At 37.3% G+C, this 21,107-nt stretch overlaps 1 protein-coding gene across 2 annotated transcripts in view; it reads left to right on the forward strand.

Annotated features, from left to right (window-relative positions):
- The window catches only part of NEGR1 (neuronal growth regulator 1), a 924,209-nt gene that overhangs the window by 695,758 nt on the left and 207,344 nt on the right, over nt 1–21,107 (forward strand). For both annotated transcript variants that reach the window (XM_017863075.1, XM_017863076.1), the window contains one exon: nt 18,660–18,780. In XM_017863075.1, the coding sequence (XP_017718564.1) occupies nt 18,660–18,780 (121 nt within the window). The remainder of the gene's footprint in view (nt 1–18,659; nt 18,781–21,107) is intronic.

A 21,107-nucleotide genomic window follows, 5' to 3' on the forward strand; every position in this document is an offset into this window, starting at 1 on the left:
GCATTGATGTCAATATTTGGTCATATAATAGAAATGTATTTATCACTTGTCAGTTATGTATTACACGAGCATTGTAAGACTATCCACATTAAATTTTAACTTATTGGAATTTAACTCTATTCAATTTTTTAAAAAAGTCTAGAGGTGATTTTTGCACATTGATTTTGTATCCTGAGACTTTGTCAAAGTTACTTATCAGTTTAAAGAGATTTTGCGCTGAGATGATGGGGTTTTCTAAATATACAATCATGTCGTTTGCAAACAGAGACAGTTTGACTTCCTATCTTCCTATTTCAATACCTTTTATTTCTTTCTCTTGACTGATTGTTCTGGCCAGAACTTCCAATACTATGTTGAATAGGAGTGGTGAGAAAATTCACAAGCATTTGTATACACCAGTAATAGACAAACAGAGAGTCGAATCATGAGTGAACTCTCATTCACAATTGCTACAAAGAGAATAAAATACCTAGGAATACAACTTACAAGGGATGTGAAGGACCTCTTCAAGGAGAACTACAAACCACTGCTCAAGGAAATAAGAGAGGACACAAACAAATGGAAAACATTCCATGTTCATGGATAGGAAGAATCAATATCATAAAAATGGCCATACTGCCCAAAGTAATTTATAGATTCAATGTTATCCCCATCAAGCTGCTGTTGACTTTCTTTTTTTAACAACCCCATCAAAAGTTGGCAAAGGTTATGAACAAACACTTCTCAAAAGAAGACATGTATGCAGCCAACAAACATATGAAAAAAAGCTCAGTATCGCTGGTCATTAGAGAAATGCAAATCAAAACCACAATTAGATACCATCTCATGCCAGTTAGAATGGGAATCACTAAAAAGTCAAGAAGCAACAGAAGCTGGAGAGGATGTGGAGAAATAGGAACACTTTCACACTGTTGGTGGGAGTGTAAATTAGTTCAACCATTGTGGAAAACAGTGTGCTGATTCCTCAAGCATCTAGAACTAGAAATACCATTTGACCTAGCAATCACATGACTGGGTATATACCCAAAGGATTATAAATTATTCTACTATAAAGACACATGCACATATACGTTTATTACAGCACTGTTCACAATAGTAAAGACTTGGAACCAACCCAGATACCCATCAATGATAGACTGGATAAAGAAAAGGTGACACATATACACCATGGAATACTATGCAGCCATAAAAAAGGATGAGTTCATGTGCTTTGCAGGGACAGGGATGAAGCTGGAAACTATCGTTCTCAGCAAACTAACCCAAAAACAGAAAACCAAACACCACATGTTCTCACTCATAAGTGGGAATTGAACAATGACAACACATAGACACAGGGAGGGGAATATCACACACTGGGGCCTGTCGGGGGGCGGGGGGGCTCAGGGAGGGATAGCATTAGGAGAAATATCTAACGTAGTTTTGATGGGATAGCATTAGGAGAAGTGCCTAATGTAGGGTTGATGGGTGCAGCAAACCACCATAGCACATGGATACCTATGTAACAAACCTGCGTGTTCTGCACATGTATCTCAGAACTTAAAGTATAATTTTAAAAGTCTAGAGGATCAATTATAACAAGATCATAAAACTGTAATATTTTATAGACATAATGCATTCATTTATTGTGTTCATTTATTCAATAAACTTTTTTTTTTTTTTTTTTTTTGAGATGGAGTCTCGCTCTGTCGCCCAGGCTGGAGTGCAGTGGCCGGATCTCAGGTCACTGCAAGCTCCGCCTCCCAGGTTTACGCCATTCTCCTGTCTCAGCCTCCTGCGTAGCTGGGACTACAGGCACCCGCCACCTCGCCCGGCTAGTTTTTTGTACTTTTTTAAGTAGAGACGGGTTTTCACCGTGTTAACCAGGATGGTCTCGATCTCCTGACCTCGTGATCCGCCCGTCTCGGCCTCCCAAAGTGCTGGGATTACAGGCTTGAGCCACCGTGCCCGGCCTATTCAGTAAACATTTTTAAAGTATCACCTATGTTTCTGATACTTGACCAAGTCTTAGGGAAACCCATAAGATTATGACATAGTATCAACTAGTTCATAATTCCACTAAACCCTTGAACTTCTCTAAGGCAGGACCCATTTTAATCTATCCTTGACCTCGAGCACTGAGTAAATAAATTATTAAAAGAAGAGACAATAATTCAGAACAAAAGTAGAGTGAATAGATGACATATAAAAATAGAAAGTAATTTTCAATTTTCAAATACATTCCCTGTGTGGTCACTGAAGAAATGGGAAGTCCTCCCATGGTGAGTTTCCGTCACCCTTTCTTGTGAGCTCTCATAACACCTTCCAGAGATGCTAGTTTTGCAGACTCTTGGTTTGTATAGTACTTGCTGTCATTTTCGTTTTCACAAGCAGCTCTATTCTCTATGGTTATCTTCATTCATATATTATTCACATTGAATTACTGTGGAATCCACAATTCATTTTAGACGCTTTATTTTCTCAACAGAAGATAAAACAAACTTTCTCTTCAAGGCAGACCCATAGAGCCCTCTTTGGCTTTGGTACATAGGAGATTTTGAGAATGAATAACTTTGGAAAACTCTACCTGTAAGTAATAGTCTGGACAATTCTTTGGAAAATACTGACTCCCCTTCCCTTCCAAATGTAGATGAAGAGTATTTCTTAACTCCATTGATGACAGGCTTGACCGTGTGGCTGCTTTGGCTAATGGGCTTTAAAGATATGTCAGAGACATAGGAGTGAGAAATAGATAATAATTGTTATGTGTCACTAAAATGTAGTGTTTATTTGTCACACAATATCACTGTGTCTATAGCTGACTAAAAAAATGGCATTAGTATAAAAGTGATCCGTGATTACTTTCTGAGTCAAAATATACTGGTGGGAGCCATAGACAAACACTACTTGAATTTTTTCTAGAGCTCTGATGCCCAGATATATAGTATTTTGGTGCCTAGTTATATAGTGTTACATGTGATATTTCATAATATATAAAATAAAAATTAAACATTAACCATTTAGTTTCAGATAATCTGTTCCTTATCACAGCAGTCCCCAATCTTTTTGGCACCAGGGTGGTTTATGGTTTTGTGGAAGACAATTTTTCTATGGACTGAGGGGTTGGTGGGGATGGTGGAACTGTTACATCTCAGATCATCAGACATTAGATTCTCATAAGGAACATACATTCCTCGCATGTGCAGTTCACAATAGGGTTCACACTTCTATGACAATATGATGCCACTTCTCTTATGACAGGAGGAGGAGCTCAGATGGTAATGCTTGCTACCCTGAAGCTCACCTCCTTCTATGCAGCTGTGTGTATAGTCATTTAAGTATAAAAAAAATTATAAGGTATTATTACTCAGTGAAACATCAAAAAAGTGAAAGCAATATATATGCAGATATCGCATTATTCATATTAGAAGCACACGATATGTCCAGCAGCAGTCTGTTGCCTGGGGCTTGGGGATGCCTGCCTTATCATATCTAAGTATTGTAACAAATATGTTAAATTTAAGTATATATAAAATATAGAAAAATAAGACATAAAATAAATATTCAACTAAACACATACAGGCATTCATCCCTCGGTATCCCTGAAGGGTTGGTTCTAGAACTCCTCAAGGATAAAAATCTGTATATGCTCTAGTTCCTTATATATAAAATGGCATAATATTTGCAAAGAACCTATGCACATCCTCCCATATAATTTAACTCATCTCTAAATTACTTATAACACCTAATACTAAATAAATGCTGTATAAATAGCTGTTACACTGTATTGCTTTTAGTTGTAGCTTTATTATTGTATTGTTATTTTTTAGTTCAAATATTTTTTTAAGCCCTCCTTGGTTAAATCCACAAATGTGGAACCCATGAATACAAAAGGTCAATTGCATGTGTGTGTGTGTGTGTGTTTGTGTGTGTGTCTGTGTGTCTTTGTGTATTCATGTAAGTATAAAGAAAAATACAAGGTATTATACACAGAAAACATCAAAATGTGAAAGCAACATAGATGCAGACATTGCATTATTTGTTTTAGAGGCACATGATAATGGGAATTTTAAACATGGAAATGGTAATGCTATAGAAATGCTCTACTCAGCAAAAGGGAATGAAAATATGATATCTTTTTTGGCATACATGAAAATGTGCAACATTTCTGTAACACAAATAATTTCATGATTACTTTATTCTTTAAACAACAATAGCATTTTATTTTTTATTGAGTGCCTACTATGCTTCAGGCACTGGTCTTAGGACTTGGAATACATCGCTAACAACACAAAGGCTATTCCCTTGTGAAGTGTACATTCCAACGAGATAGGAGAGGCAATTAGCAATAAAGAAGTAAATATACACCATGTCAGATCGAGATTATTGGTATGGAGAACAATAAGGACAGTTAAGAAGGAAAGGATTGAAAAGTAAGGGAGTAGGATTGTTATTTTATATAGGAGGTCAGGGAGCACCTCCTTAATAAGGTGGACATTGAGCAGAGACTGGAAGGAAATGAGGATGAAAGAATGACATGTCAATATCTGAGGGATGACTATTCCAGACTGAGGAAGTATCAAATAAAAAGACTCTGAAGTAAGGGTGCTCTTGGTTTGTGTTCCACCAATTTGAAACAGTCCAATATTGCTAGAGCAGATTGGACAAGGGAGACAATGGACAGAGGTGTGGTCACAGAAGTGGCAAGAGGGTTGATCATTTAGAGACTTACAAACCATTGTAATGAATTTGGCTTTTATTCTGAAAAAGCAAGGGAAGTAAAGCATAGTTGTGTGTAGCAAGGATGTAGGATTTGTCTTGTTTTAACAGAAACACTATGGCTACTGTGCTGAGAATGATTTGTAACAGGAGCAAAAGCCAAAGCCAGGAGGACCAATTAGGAGACTACTGAAATATTCCAAGCAAGAAGTAATGTTAGCTAGCACCAGAATAATAACTATAGGAGTGATGAGAAATATAAGATTTCATGTGTATTTTAAAGGCAGAACCAACAAGATTATAGCATCTCTCAAGACTTAGAAATGTTTCTTAATGACATTGATGAACTGGTAATAGTAACTGTTCATCAAATGCACAGATAAGCTTTGCAGGATCAGAGCAGTAATAGACTGGATCTGGTGACTTTGACTAAAAGGGCATTAAATAAGATTGAGATTATAAGGAGAGTATCAGCTGCATTTCAGAGCAAAATATATATGTATTCCTGAGCAAAATGGAAAGAACCCAAACATATTCTTTAATAATTTATTCATGTGCTGCTCTTGCTGACATGGAATTTCTGTTTTGTAAGTGAGACTTTTCCTTTCTTGATGTTCTCTTCACTTGTCAAATTACTTTTGCTATTAAGCAGAGTTTTCTCATACCATGTTATTTAATCATTTTAGGAAGGATGACTTTTTTTTCTCTTGTAAAACATCCTTGGCCCCAAATAAACCCATACTACTCTTTCTGAAAATTACAGTTTTCCTACCACCCCTCCTCCTACATCTTCTGATTTCTTTAAGATACACTATTTACAGGTAAAATGTCTCTCCTACTTTGTCTTCTCATTCTTTTGCTCTTAGTTACTACTTACTGTGCATGTTCTGATTTAGCTTTCTTTCTTCATAAATAGAAGGGTCCAAAACTATGTTTTTCAAATGAGAAAAAAAACAACTGCACAAGTACCTCTCAACTCTACAACTACTATCACTTCCCACTAGGATTTTTTTTTTTGTCCTCCTTGTTTGTAAGTTCATGGCAAGTTTATGGATAAAGCACACTGGTTGCACAGTTACTACCTCTGTGGCTTTAGTCTTTGAACCATACAGAAATATTATCACGTTACATCCTCCAAGATGCAGATTTGAGTAGGCAATTGCCATGTCAAAATAAATGGGGGGGTGAAAGTGGTTTAATGTTCATTTTCTTACTAGGGAATATATATCTGTAGTTTTGGAAAATGTCATTCGCTTAACATATTTTCTGTAGTCTTGCTAAACTTCTGACACTCACGTAATTGAAGGCTGGGTAGAGGCAGGGAGATACGGGTATTTTACAACTATATTTCTATGACATAAATCTTATTTGTTTCTTTTCCTTTCAAGATACTGAAAGTTTTCTTTTCTTTTATAAGACAATGTGTTTGGAAAGTAATTCTTTAGAATATATTAACAAAATGAATTATTCATTTTATAGAATTAAACAATTCTAATAAATGAATTTTAATCAACTTTTAAAATGTTCTTTTTTAAGATTTTTGAAGGCCATAGTAACAAGAAGAAATAATAAACCATTCAGTAAGCTAAGAAATCAGATCCAGTTATTATTCTGAGAGGGCAGAAGTCATACCACCCCAAGGCTCCCTGCTGCCTTTGGATTTATTGTTAGATCTTTGGAGGAAACTGGCTCTGAGAGCAGAGGGAAACATGATCTAGTGAGGACTGGCCTAAGGGAAGATCCGACCAATGCTATCCTCATCTGTTACCCCACGTATATTTACTACCATTACTTTTTCAATTGATTGACTTCACCTATCTCGAATGTATATACAAACCTGGCTCATTCACATTTTGAGAGATCAATGTTAGTCTTTAACAGTGTAACATGACTTAAAACATAACAATAAACTTCATGGAAGCTCTAACACCATACCTTGAGTGATTAATGTAAGTAGAAACATATTTTCATTAATAAATTCCAAACAATATTCTAATGTTTTACAGAGATCTAAAGAGTCTGCACTTTTCTAATCTTTATTTTTTGAAGATTCACTAAAAATACTGTTTTATATAAGGAAGTTTGTAACAGCTTCAATATTAGAAAAAATGCATTCAAATGTTTTAGGATTTGTAAGGTTTGTACTGCAGGGCAATTTTATTTACAAGACTGTGCTTGCTGAGAATAGAGATACATTCAGAGAATCCCAACTTTTACAATACTTGCAAACTTGTCCAATATATCCAAATCAATCACATATAGCTATAATTTCAGCATGACTGACAACAGAGAAGAGATCAGATCATGAGTAAGTTGAAAGAAAGAAAGTTTGGCAAACAGCTAGGAAAACAGTGAACCATTTAATTCCTGTTGATACAGCTGATGGCCCAATAAATTTCACACATATTTTACAGTGGATGCATCACTGGAGTGAGCATTGCTGACTGCAAGGAGACAGCTACTTCAAGCTGTAATTTAACCAGTGCTAACCGTTGTCAAAAGAACAATATGAATTAATTCTGCTTTAGCACCAACAAACTACTAATAATATAACCCTTTCTCTTCTTACTGCACTTTTATTCACTTCATGAGTCACAGGTAACTCATCCATCCATCCATCATCTAATGGCCTCTAACATGCACATACTCATAATCAACACAATATCAGATCATTTTTACCACAATGTAAATGACTAATGCTAGCTTAGTAAATTCAACCCCTTGAAAAAGTTGAATATAATAACATTAAGCTTGATATTAGGAAAATAATCTCTTAGGATAGTAGTTTCAAACAATGGACAGATTGTTATTGAGGGTTTAGAGAGTTAGTGCTGGAGACTTCATTCATCCTCCTAAAATCAGAATTCGTATGTAATCATATATCTCTGCTCTCTGAAAATTTTTTTACCAAATAATTTTGTTTTGTTCTGCACCTTTTCAATTACAAGGGAATCAAAGATCACAGCTTAGTACTCTGTCACATTGGATATTAAATATTTTTAAAAAACATTAAGGTCCAGTTAACATGTAAAATTTCACTTATTGTCTTTCTTGTGAAAAAGAAAATGACCTCATCATATGTTTAATGTAATTGACATGATCTTTTATATGCCCAAGTAGTGTACCACCACAAGTACATATTTTCCCGGAAAGGATGCCTTTGTGTTACATATGCTTTTCACATTTTTTCACATTGAACCCAAGCCTCTTATTTCATGTTCAAAGAGGAATGCAAGGTTTACCACATCTGCCTTTCAGAAAAGATTTTCTTGATTATGCTATAAAGGTAGGCTATGGATGGAAATCTGGGAGAGTAAAATGTGATATACTCATTCAGGTTTTAATTAAATTAATCACATTCTTGCAGTACCAAGGCAATGAATTTTTAAAAACTCATTTTTCTTTTTTGCCCATGTCTTATCATGATTCCATGCCCTTAAAGGAAGCAGGACGATAATATTCTATTCTCCAGTAATAATGCTAATTTAATAATAGCTAATGTTTTTATTGACAACTAACTCAGTGCAAAGCAGTAGAAAACATTTTCCTTGAATTATTGTATTTTCTCCATACAGCAATCCTTTGAAGTAAGTGCTATCTATTTTACAGGTGAGAAAACTGGGATTTAAAAGGGTTAAGTACCTCACACAGTAAATGTTAGAGCCACGTTTGTTGGACTGAAAAGCAGTGCTTTTTTATTACATTATTTCACCACTGTGTAAATGTTTAAGGTGTGGGGGAAGCTGGAGGTACATTATAAACTTGATTACTTTCATCCCTGGTGAATGCTGACCAGAGGCTTAATTCAATGTGAAAGTCCTTAAGTTATAAAGATTGTGATTCAACTATATTTTGGAAGTTTGATTTTTTAAAATATTAACTTCTTTTAAGGTGAAATTAATTCATTAGGCAAAGACATATTTGCTTCATGAAAAGAGCTCATTGACCTTGTGATATGTTTCTGTGAGATCTATAACAATCTTTGAAAGATTGTCACTGTTTCCAACCCTGAGTTTCAACCTATCTTCAAGTAAGAAATTTTTAACTACCTATAATTGGCCTGCTATGAAACAATAATATATTGAACACATCCTATATTATGTATTCTCTGTGAGATGCTGAAAATCTTAAAATTTTTCCAAAGACTGCCCATTTGACTCAGGCTGCCTTAATGTAGTATGTAAATCCTAAATACAGACTAAGGTCAACATGCTTATTTTCCACAGCGTTTTCAGACCATATGGGTTTTGTAGGACTGATTTCTTCTCTGCACTCTAAATTCACCATTTCTCTATGGGCAACGTTATTTATACTGTTGCAGTATTTAACATGAAACATGTTACTACTTTCTTCTCTGGGCACCCTTTTTTATTGTTGCAGTTCTTTAACATGGCATCTTCATAATCATCCATCATTTTAAGGGGATAGGGTGGTGTTCAAATTCTTTTGCCATTGGAACTCTAAAGTTTCCTTTCAACTACCTCAACTAAGTAAGTATATTAAAATAATTGTTGGATTTTACTCGTTTTTAATGATAACAATACCCTGTACATAACTAAAGCTCCCACTGAGGATGGCACAAGAGAAAGAAGATATTTGTAGCCATTGTCGTGTAACTAAGAAAATGAATCTTGATTAGGCTTGTTGGGTGCCAAGTGCAGAGGTTCTGTTTCTTGCACTCACAGAGCCTGGAGTTTTGGATGAAGAACTTTTCATTATCTTCATCCTGAAATGACTAGCTAAACAATGCAAAGAAATAATCCCACTGAGCAAATTAGAAAGGAAGACTCCTCCTTTGTGAGCCTCTAACCACACAGGTATTAAATACCTTGTGTTGACCCTTTCACTGCTGACTTTCTCCAACATCTGTTCCTTGCTCTTACTCACATCTGTCTAATAACATTCCTCTGAAATTGATTTTATTTCCACTCTGCAATTACTTCAGCTCACAGTCCACTCCAAAGGATGCTATTCTACTGGTGAATTTGAGAGACTCTAGCACTCACCTTCCTTGCCACTTTAATGTTATTGAAAGATTACATCTAAGAAGAAAAAAAGGCTACATCTACAGAAAGAAAAACAGTTCTGGAAACATAAACACATGAAGATGCATAAATTTATATCCCTACTCCCAGTAAAAACAGCTTACACTGCCGGTGCCAGGCCAAAATTCACAGAGCAATGGAGGGAGTGTAGTGGCAGGAGAAATAGACTTGGAAGCAATCACTCAGATTTTTTCATTTGATCAATTTGCTAAGAAAGAGCCCACATGATTATTTAAAACATGGAACATTGTAGTGGAAAATGAGTGTTTTGTACAACTTGGCCAAACATATTTATAATTTTTTTACTGTACAGCTCCAGTTGGAGATTTAATTAGTTATACTTTTTGTCAGGTACGTCTGTTCCAGGGAAATAAATGACCATATCCTTATGGCACAAACAATTGAAGCCTTCTCCTTACATGAAATCTGTGAGTATATTATAGCTTATGAGCCCTTCGAAACCTCTTGAGCCAGAATTACAGTTCACCTTAAAAGTCATGGACCGCATAACCTATGGTGTAGAATACAGCTTAGAGATCCACTATTCCAGTAATTCGAAATATCCAGAATATATCCCAAGAAATATCAGACCCACAAAATGCTCAAATAAAACCTTATAGAATGCTGTGGTCACGTAAGTTTGGAAAAGGGTCTGTCCAAAAAGACAGCAGTCCCTAACCTTTTTGGCACCAGGGACCGGTTTTGTGAAAGACAATTTTTCTACGGACAGTGGGGTGGGGTGGAAGTTTGTTTCAGGATGATTCAAGTGCATTAAATTTATTGTGCACTTCATTTCTATTATTATTACTATATTGTAATATAAAATGAAATAATTATACAACTCGCCATAATGTAGAATCAGTGAAAGCCTGAGTGTGTTTTCTTGCAACTAGACAGTTTCATCTGGGGGTGATGGGAGACAGTAACACCCGAAGTGTGTTGCTTTTCCAGTCTACTCCATGATCTCATTTTGGTGGCTGTGACTGCAGAAGACCTTGCTTCACAAAGATAGGATGTTGGAAATGGAAGCAGGTTTTTTCACTCCTTTGTGGCAACCCAGGATATTCTGCCTTGACTTTAATCCAGAACCTATGGAGATTTGAGGTTGTCCCAAACATACTTTTAAGGCCACGGTCATTTGCAATCTCAAGTAATTGAGTCTCTTCTGGCAGGGACAAAGTTGATTCACCTGGCTTATTCACAAATGGGTCACGGATCCATTCCTTCCCAGTTCGGGTATCTTTTGTGATTGGGAAGTAAAGCTCAAATTCTTTTGAAAGCTGAGCTAGGTGATCATGCACCAGTTGGAAGAAAGAAGGTCCTGGCTCAGCCTCTTTCAAAATCTCTGCTGATGTTTGAAACATGTCAAAAATCTCAGTGTTCATTTGTCGTCCTTATAATTCCAGTTTGGCTTTGAATGCAGCCACTTTATCTGCCAATTTGAACACGGTTGTTATTCTCTCCTGAAATGACATGTTGAGTCCATTGAGCAGGTTGAATACGTCACACAAGTAAGCAAGTTTTATGAACCATTCTGTGTCACTGAAATGTGCTGCCATTGGTGACTGTGTTTCTAAAAGAAATCTCTGGAGTGGCTCTCATAATTCAAAAACTCTGGCCAGTGATCCACCTTTAGAAAGACATCTCACTTCTGTGTATAAGAGAAAGCATGTGTGCTCTGTGTCCATCTCCTCACAGAGCTGTGGGAACAGATGTGAGTTGAGGGCATGTATTTTAACGTGGTTGGTAATTTTAATCACATTCTGCAAAATGATTTTAGTTCAGGTAACATTTTCCAGCTAGCTAGCATTTCTCTACGGATGACACAACGTGTAGACTTACATTCAGAATTGACCTCTTTGACCCGAATAGTGAAACCAGAAAGCTATCAAGTCATGGCGGCAACTCCATCCACGCATATACCAACACAAAATAACCAATTCAGTTTTCCTGATTTGTAATCATTCAGAGGCTTGAATAGTCCTGCAGCTGTGGTGTTGGCTGGCAACAAAAGTGCACATAACACATCCTTCTGAACATCCTCCTGAAAAATATATCCCACATAAACAAGTATTGTTGCCTTGTCAACATCAGTAGACTCATCAACCTGGATTGCATACCACAGTGACTCATTAATCCTCTCTAACAATGGTGCCTTAATATCTTGTGGTATTTCATCTAGTTATGGTGCTAGCCAAAAGAGGAACACGTGCCACCTTTTGAACAGCAGCCTCTCCTAGAAGTTCACAACAAATGTCCTAAGCAGCAGGCAGGGTCAACTCTTCACCAATAGGAAAGGGCTTCTCGGCCGGGCGCGGTGGCTCAAGCCTGTAATCCCAGCACTTTGGGAGGCCGAGACGGGCGGATCACGAGGTCAGGAGATCGAGACCATCCTGGCTAACATGGTGAAACCCCGTCTCTACTAAAATACAAAAAACTAGCCAGGCGACCTGGCGGGCGCCTGTAGTCCCAGCTACTCGGGAGGCTGAGGCAGGAGAATGGCGTGAACCCGGGAGGCGGAGCTTGCAGTGAGCTGAGATCCGGCCACTGCACTCCAGCCTGGGCGACAGAGCGAGACTCCGTCTCAAAAAAAAAAAAAAAAAAAAAAAAAAAAGGGCTTCTTAGCTTTAGCAATGTGGTTAGTCATGAAGAATCATGCTCTTAGTACAGACACATTTGACGAAGTGGTGGCCTTCAATAATTGCTTCTGTTCTTTATGTTTGCATTTTTTTTTCCTTTTGAAAAACTCCAAAGGCTTGTCTTTTAATGCAGGATGCTTGGTCTCCATGTGGTAAAGCAGTTTTGAAGGTTTTGTGGCTTTGTTGGATAGCCAGTCACCACATACGATACAAAGTGGGCTTGGAGAATGTGAATCACCTGTTACAATGAACCTGTAATTTCAGTAGGACTCTTGGTATTTTCTTTTAAATTCAGCTTTCTTTTGTTGGCAGTCTTAGGGTTGTTGTGTCTTTTCCNTTAGCTTTAGCAATGTGGTTAGTCATGAAGAATCATGCTCTTAGTACAGACACATTTGACGAAGTGGTGGCCTTCAATAATTGCTTCTGTTCTTTATGTTTGCATTTTTTTTTCCTTTTGAAAACTCCAAAGGCTTGTCTTTTAATGCAGGATGCTTGGTCTCCATGTGGTAAAGCAGTTTTGAAGGTTTTGTGGCTTTGTTGGATAGCCAGTCACCACATACGATACAAAGTGGGCTTGGAGAATGTGAATCACCTGTTACAATGAACCTGTAATTTCAGTAGGACTCTTGGTATTTTCTTTTAAATTCAGCTTTCTTTTGTTGGCAGTCTTAGGGTTGTTGTGTCTTTTCCCTTTTTCAAAGAAGCTCTCCAGTGATGTTTGGTTTTTACTCATTTTGGCTAGGGTTAGCTTGTGGGCTTACCAAAACTGTGGCTGAGACAAGTATGCAGTGTAAGAAAGAGGCACGGACAGAAGTGGTAAATAAAATAATGGGTGGACCACATGCAGACTAAAGTCTCAGATTCTGACTTAAAGCCTGCCACCAGATATAGCTGTGCAATTGAAATACCTCAACTTATTTGCCATTATAAAGCCTGCCACCAGATGCAGCTTAATTGTTGCTTACCACTCACTGATAGGGTTTTGATATGAGTCTGCAAGCAATTGATTTGTTATGGTCTCTGTGTATAATTCTCTGCTAACTTTAGTCTGTATTACAGCCACTCCCCAGTGCTAGCAACAGTGCCTCAGCTCCACCTTAGATCATCAGTCATTAGACTCTCATAAGGAGTGTGCACCTTACATCCCTTGCATGTGCAGTTCACAAAAGGGTTCACACTCCTGTGAAGATCTAATGCTGCCATTGATCTGACAGGAGGTGGAGCTTAGGCAGTAATGTGAGTTATGGAGAGCATTTGTAAACACAGATGAAGCTCCATTTGTTCACCTGCCACTCACCTCCAGCTGTGTAGCCCGGTTACTAACAGGGCCAGGGACTGGGGACCCCGAAATAAAAGATTCATAAGACTTACGTGTACATCACAATTTCTAAGAAGTACTGTAGAAAGGAATTCTCTGGGCATTATCAGACATGTCTGTACACATATAATTCTTTTATTTATACAGAGTAATAGGGTTCAGAATCTTCTAAACTTGGAATCCACTGAAAATGCTCAGTCAATGCCAGTTAACTAAAATGAGTTGATTCAGGTCCAATGTGAGCAATGATCTATTTAATTGCATTCTCTCCTCAGTTTCTGCCTTTTCTATGCATTGGCCAATGACTTTCTCATTATCCTAAGGATTACTACAACCCCATAGCTATTCTGCCCATTTCCTCTCCTGCCTCTTTGCAGACCATGTTCCACACAACAGACAAATAATCTTTATAAGATTTTAACTAAATCATGTCACTGTGCTCAAAATCTGCAAAATCTTAGCAGCTTAGAATGAAATTCAAAGCTTTTATCATGGGCTACTAGACCCTATAGAATCTGGGCTCCAGGCCCCTGCCCCACATCCTCTTCTAGATTATTCTCACCTATTCTACTCAAGCAATGATTGCCATTTTGCTATTTCTAAAACAGTGTGTTAAACTTAATCCTGTTAAACTTGTTTCCACCTCAAGCATGCTCTCCACTCAGGACCTTTGCCTTTCCTGTTTCTTATTATAATAATTTTCTACAAATCACTAAACAATTCCTTTGCTCACATCACTTAATTCTTTGTTCAAATATTACCTCATCATCAAGGATCTCTTAGACTGCAACATAGTAAATAACATATCTTGCTCTTCCTTTTTGTTTTCACCCTGCTCTGTTTTCATCTTAGTTTGTATCACTTCGTATCAGCTCTGTGAAGCCAGGAATATTATTATTTCTTTCGTTAATGTGATCCCTGATACAAATATTTGTTGAATCAACAAAGGAATGAAGAATAAATAAATGGATGAATCTTTTTCTTTTTGAATAAGTTATTTCCAAAAGATGCACAGTAATATGAATATGTAATAAGAATTTTTATGTTTCCAAGTAAAATCAATAGAGGCTTTCGGTTCAAGTTTATAATTTTAACCACAAAGGGATATCTGCATGAGAATCTTCTCCCCACATTGATTACTCCACAACACTTGGACGTTTAACTCTGTACCTTGCAAAACGCTCTTAGGACTTTTTCTTGTGCATATTAATAATGTTATTCATTTTTTATCCATTCTTTATCCATATTTTTCATATGACATTTTAGGTGTCTTTCCATTTTTGTTGTCCATCTTAGCAGCCCACGAAACCCTAGATAACAGGATCATGTCCCTTTAACTTGTGTGGTAAAGCACCCAGTGCTGAGCCGTATGTACACTGTACTGCACAAAAGCCTTTTAATGATGAATTAGATTTTGATTTCGGTTCATTACGCCTGGGTTTTCACACAATGTTCCGGATTTCATGCTTTTGTTTATAATGAGTCATGGCCCCCTTGACAAACAAGAGAGTAATTAAACTAACCAGGTTATCAATAGAAGCTTGTTGTGGATCTCCTGTTGCATATGGTTATTTCATCTTCAATAATAGTTAGATATCATAAAAGATTACGGCCTGTTTGTGTGATAGGAAAGAGAGATTAAAGCAGGTGAGAACAATAGTGAAAATACAAGCTTACCTGTACCTGTTATGAGCAGTGTCTTAATAATTGACAAGTACATGAAGTTTTATTTATAGATTTTTTAATATATTTCATTGACTTTTGTAGGTGACATGAAACTTTGCTTAACAAAATAATTTTTAAATTATGAAATGATTTATTGTATTGTGTTTGTGAATATACATATATGTATACACCCATGTATACATAAATATGTATACATAAAGGTGTATATATATATATGTACATTATAAATGTTATACATATATGATATTATATATATAAAACTAGATGTGTGTTGGTGTATATGTATGTATCTATATTATCTTGTAACAGTTCTTATGCAAACATTTTTTGGAAATATTATTTCATTAATTTTCATCAATTTATTAGCAAGTACTTTAACAAAAATATTTTCCTTGCAATGTTTTCTAGAACTATAAATAATAAGAATAAAAACACCACAGAGAAATAGAAGTGCAATAATTTTTCATATGTTGAAAACTATATATTCAGTATTCACTGAATATTGATAAAACATTAAACACTGGCCGGGCGCGGTGGCTCAAGCCTGTAATCCCAGCACTTTGGGAGGCCGAGACGGGCGGATCACGAGGTCAAGGGATCGAGACCATCCTGGCTAACACGGTGAAACCCCGTCTCTACTAAAAATACAAAAATAAAAAAACTAGCCGGGCAAGGTGGCGGTGCCTGTGGTCCCAGCTACTCGGGAGGCTGAGGCAGGAGAATGGCGTGAACCTGGGAGGCGGAGCTTGCAGTGACCTGAGATCTGGCCACTGCACTCCAGCCTGGGTGACAGAGCGAGACTCCGTCTCAAAAAAAAAAAAAAAAAAAAAATTAAACACTGTACTTTTTCATTGCTTTCCAAATAAATCAAAATATATCCACAGTGCACACTTAGGCCATATTTCTGAATGAAGCAGTTTTTGTATCTTCAAGATTCTAGTTGTTGAATAATTTTCTATAGTGTTATTTGAAATATGAATTATAGTATGTTAAAAACTTGGTAGAAAGGGAAATATTTATGAAAAGATGCATACATACAACTCCTAATGTTTCTCTCCAAAATTCTTTTTTTTTTTTTCTTTCTTTTTTTTTTTTTTTTGAGATGGAGTTTTGCTTTTGTTGCCCAGGCTAAAGTGCAATGGCAGTCTTAACTCACTGCAACCTCTGCCTCCCGGGTTAAAGCGATTCTCCTGCTTCAGCCTCCCAAGTAGCTGGAATTACAGGAGCCCACCACTATGCCTGAGTAATTTTTGTAATTTTAGTAGAGGCAGGGTTTCACCATGTTGGCCAGGCGGGTCTCGAACTCCTGACCTCAGGTGATCCACCCGCCTCAGCCTGTCAACCTGCTGGGATTACAGGTGTGATCTACTGTGCCCAGCCCCCTGCAAAATTCTTCTATTTACAGTCCTTTTCATCTCAGTCAATAACCTTTTAGCTACTCAAGCCAAATTAATCACCCTTGACTCCTCTTTATTTTCTCTATGTCACTTCAGTCTATCTAGAAATCTTATCAGCTCCACCTTCACAGTAGACCACAAGCCCAGTAACTTTCCACCACTTCCACTGCTACCACCCTGACGTGAGCCACCCACCTTCATTTGCCTTGCTTACTGCATTCCCTACTTTATCCCTAGACTTTTATCCTAGCCTCACTATGGTCTTTTTTCAACACAGCAGCCAGAGTCATCTTTTCAAAAAACCGATCAGATTTCATCTCTACTCTGCAGAGATTCACCATTTGTCCTAGAATAAAAGTCAATTCCTTGAAATGACCCAAGAGGTCCTACCCAATCTTCCATCCTTTGTTTCTCTTTGGTATGAACTTGGAATCCACTGAAAATTGTTCCTATCTGCTCCTGCTCTCTTTTCTCTTGTGTCGGTCACACCAATCTTGCTATTTCTTAAACAAACTAGGCAAGCTTCAGCCTCAGTGTCTTACTGCAAGCTCTTCCCTCTTCCTACAAGGCTGTCTCTAAATAGCCACGTAGCTAACTCACTCATCCACATCTAGTTTTTGTGCAAATTTTACCATCTCGATGAGGCCTACTCAGATTATCCTATCGAAAACTGCAATCCATTCCTTTCTCTGATTCCTCTTACCCTGCAACTATAAGGGTTTTGTTTTTATTTTACTGTATTGTTTATCACCTTCTAACATTTTATTTAAACTACTTATTTGCAACATCTGCTGCTTATAGTCTGTCTCCCCATTTGTTACCCCATCTAGAATATAAGCTTCATCACCTCAGGGCAATTAACTGCTTTGTTCCTTGAGAAATGGCTGGCACATGTTGACAGCTGAATAACTATGTGAAGGATAAAAAAAAAAGTTATGCTGCAACAAGAAAGGTTTTTAAGCATCATACTGTGCTAGGCACTGTGCAATAATCTTGGAATATACAAAGATGAATCAGATATTTATCCCTGCCTTCAAGGAACTGAAAAGAAAGTCTGGCATACCCATAAATACAGTACATGATACAATGCAATACATTTCTATCAATACATGATAGAACGTTCATGATATGAGAGATCCAGATACGCAGAGGAGGGGAAACTTTTTCTTGCTAGAGCAATAGGGAAGAGCATGGAGACACTGATGCCTAAAATGGATCTTGGATCTGTGGAAATGGGAAAAACAGCATTCAGACAGAAGAAACTACATTAAAGAAAAAAAACACTAAATTACTAAAGTATAGGGAGGAGGCAGGAAAAAACACAGAATATGTCAAGAGCTCAGGCTTTGAGTTAACATGCCTGACTTCAAAGCCAAATTCTGCAACTAAGTAGTTGTGTGACCTTGACAATTCATTTAACATCTCTGAACTTTAGTTTTTACATTTGTAAAATTGAGATAATACCATCAAGCTCAGAGTAGTTTTGTGAGAAAATGGAGAATGTAAAGCACCTGGCCCAGTGACTGGCTCCCTGTGATCACTCAATAGATGAGAACTATTATTGCAGTAGAGTTGGACTGGAGTGCAGATGAAGTGTTACCCTCACCAATGCCATTTTTCCAATAGGAAGGAAGGCCAAAATGTATTGCATTTACTCTGCACTCCCTGAAAACATTCATCTATTGCTCAACTTGAAAAATGAAGCTGAAAATGACTAGTCTTGTATTTGAAGCATAAAACACTGAAAATATGATGCATTGGTCTATCAGGCATAAGTTTGCTTCAAATATAGAAGGAATAAAAATATATGTGTGTCATATTTCTGTTGAGGATTATTTGTACTTATCCACTAATATTTCTTTGTTTGTTTCTTTTGCAGTTGCTCCTACTATTCAGGAAATTAAATCTGGCACCGTGACCCCCGGACGCAGTGGCCTGATAAGATGCGAAGGTGCAGGTGTGCCACCTCCAGCCTTTGAGTGGTACAAAGGAGAGAAGAAGTAAGGACTTTGTGATTATTACTGTGTTCTAAGCACTTTGAGATAATGTGTTTGTGTTTCAGATACTTACTTTAGGCAATTTCTTTAACTGGCTTGAATGATTCTCAGCAGCCTCCTCTCCAGCAAGCAAATTGAAGGGGCCCATGTGGGAGGGATGAGTAGCTAATAGCATCCGGAAGAAATGTCCACTTTGGTTTGTGTGATCTCAGAAATGCCTGCAAATCCCCCATCACTGATGCATTTCATTTCTTCCCCACCATTGCTCTTGCTGGCAACTCAGTTTATTTGGGAAGTAAACCAGCTCTTAAAGGACTTGAGTACAGCTTCCACAAGAGCACTTCAAAAGCAATAGGAATTGCTGTCTTTGCCTGGCTTCCTTGATAAGCCTCAATCCTTTCACCTGCCTTCTTCTCCCACAAGATAGTTTAACATTTTGTTGTATAGGACACTGTGTTCCAGATATTCTGTCACTAAAGAGACTGTAGAGGAGATAAAATACATGCCTAAAGGACTAACCAATGGGATTTTAGGGTTGCTCTAATTTCAACTCTGTGTGATTACTCCCTTGAGAAGACCCAAAAATCTTGGCAAGAGCTACTGAATAAGATAAGACAGGACTTGACAACTTTCTCTTTATTTTCAACCAGTAGGCTCATTCAGACCTCTTCGAATGCTGTTATCAAGCCAGCAAAAAAGTCACAGGACCCCTGTGGGTAAACTGGAGTCTATAATACAGAGGAGAGGGAATTATCTATACTGTATAGATTCTGCATCAAAACTAGGGAGGAATATATTCAAGCAAATGCTAGGTCAAACCATATGGAATTCCCCCTTTCAAAGTCAAAAAAGCCAAGTGTTGGCAATTCCATACTGTACAACATGTGTGTGTATGTGTATATATATGGCATAGATACCATATATATCCTATATATACACATACATATATGTGTGTGTGTGTGTATACCATATATGGTTTACACACACACACACACACATAGGGAGAGTTTACATACTGTATTAGTCCGTTCTCATGCTACTATAAAGAACTGCCCAAGACTGGGTAACTTATGAAGGAGACAGGTTTACATTGACTCACAGTTCCACACGACTGGGGAGGCCACAGGAAACTTACAGTCACAGTGGAAGGGGAAGCAAACACGTCTTTCTTCACTAGGCGGCAGGAGAGAGAAGTACCGAGCAAAAGGGGGAAAACCCCCTTATAAAACCATCAGATCTTGTGAGAACTCACTCACTATCATGAGAACAGGATGGGGGAACTGCCCGCATGATCTAATCACTGCCCATGGCTCTCTCCCCCAACACGTGGGGATTACAATTCAGATTAAATCCAGGATGAGATTTTGGGTGGGACACCTCCAAATGGTATCATTTACTTATGTCATGGCTCATAATAAATTTCAGCTAAATATCTGAACAGAAAACTGGTGAAATTATATAAGGACTTAGATATTACCACAAAGGATAAGAATGTATGTGATACCAGCAGGTATTTTTTTCTGGAACTGGAATCAAAAGATTTGTGGAAGACAATATCCCTTTTACAATTAATCTTAATAATAAGGGAGAATATCCCCAGAACTGTCTCACTTCTTCTGACTGGTTTTGCCTAAAAAAAATTTTTAGCTATTTTATATGCAACTTGTTCAATAATTTGAGTTGTTCAATTTTTAAATTCTTTCTACTAATTTATATGCTTTTACCAATTCTAAATTTGCCTTTTTGTAGCTTAGTAGAAGACTCCGTATTTTTATGTACTGAGAATTAGGTAAACTGGTTTGTGGTCACTCTCATTTCACCCTACAATATTGTACATCTGCCAATATAGCCTTTCTCAGATTTTGATAACCCAGGTTGAGAAGTTTCAGTTTGTAATTATCTATATGGACAAATATCCAGAAAAGTGGTTCTCAGTCCTTTGCAAGTTATGGAACTCTTTGTTCATGTACAATCTTATTTGGAAGCCCAAGAAGTAATATTTGTGAAAACAGCACTTCTCTAGTAGATGCTGGGTAAACGGAGTCTCAATTCTACCTGTTCACAACCCTCCTATAAATTAGGACATCATTGCAGGAGTCCCCCAGATCCCTGGTTCTCTACAAAACACTGTATAAATAACACTGACAGACTATTTTACATACCTTTCAAAGTCACTTTTTAATTTGTGTCATTAATTTCTTAAAAGCTAACAATCAGAGCTTCTTTGTTAAAGGCCATTTTGTTTCCAATACTTTCTGAAGCAATGTCCTGGATTTTTTTTTCTGCTCTCCCTTTTCTCTTTTCTAAATTCAGCAACCATTGTCAAAAAA

Source organism: Rhinopithecus bieti, unplaced genomic scaffold (genome assembly GCF_001698545.2).
Source record: "Rhinopithecus bieti isolate Rb0 unplaced genomic scaffold, ASM169854v2 scaffold_66718, whole genome shotgun sequence".
In the NCBI taxonomy this organism is placed as follows: Eukaryota; Metazoa; Chordata; class Mammalia; order Primates; family Cercopithecidae; genus Rhinopithecus; species Rhinopithecus bieti.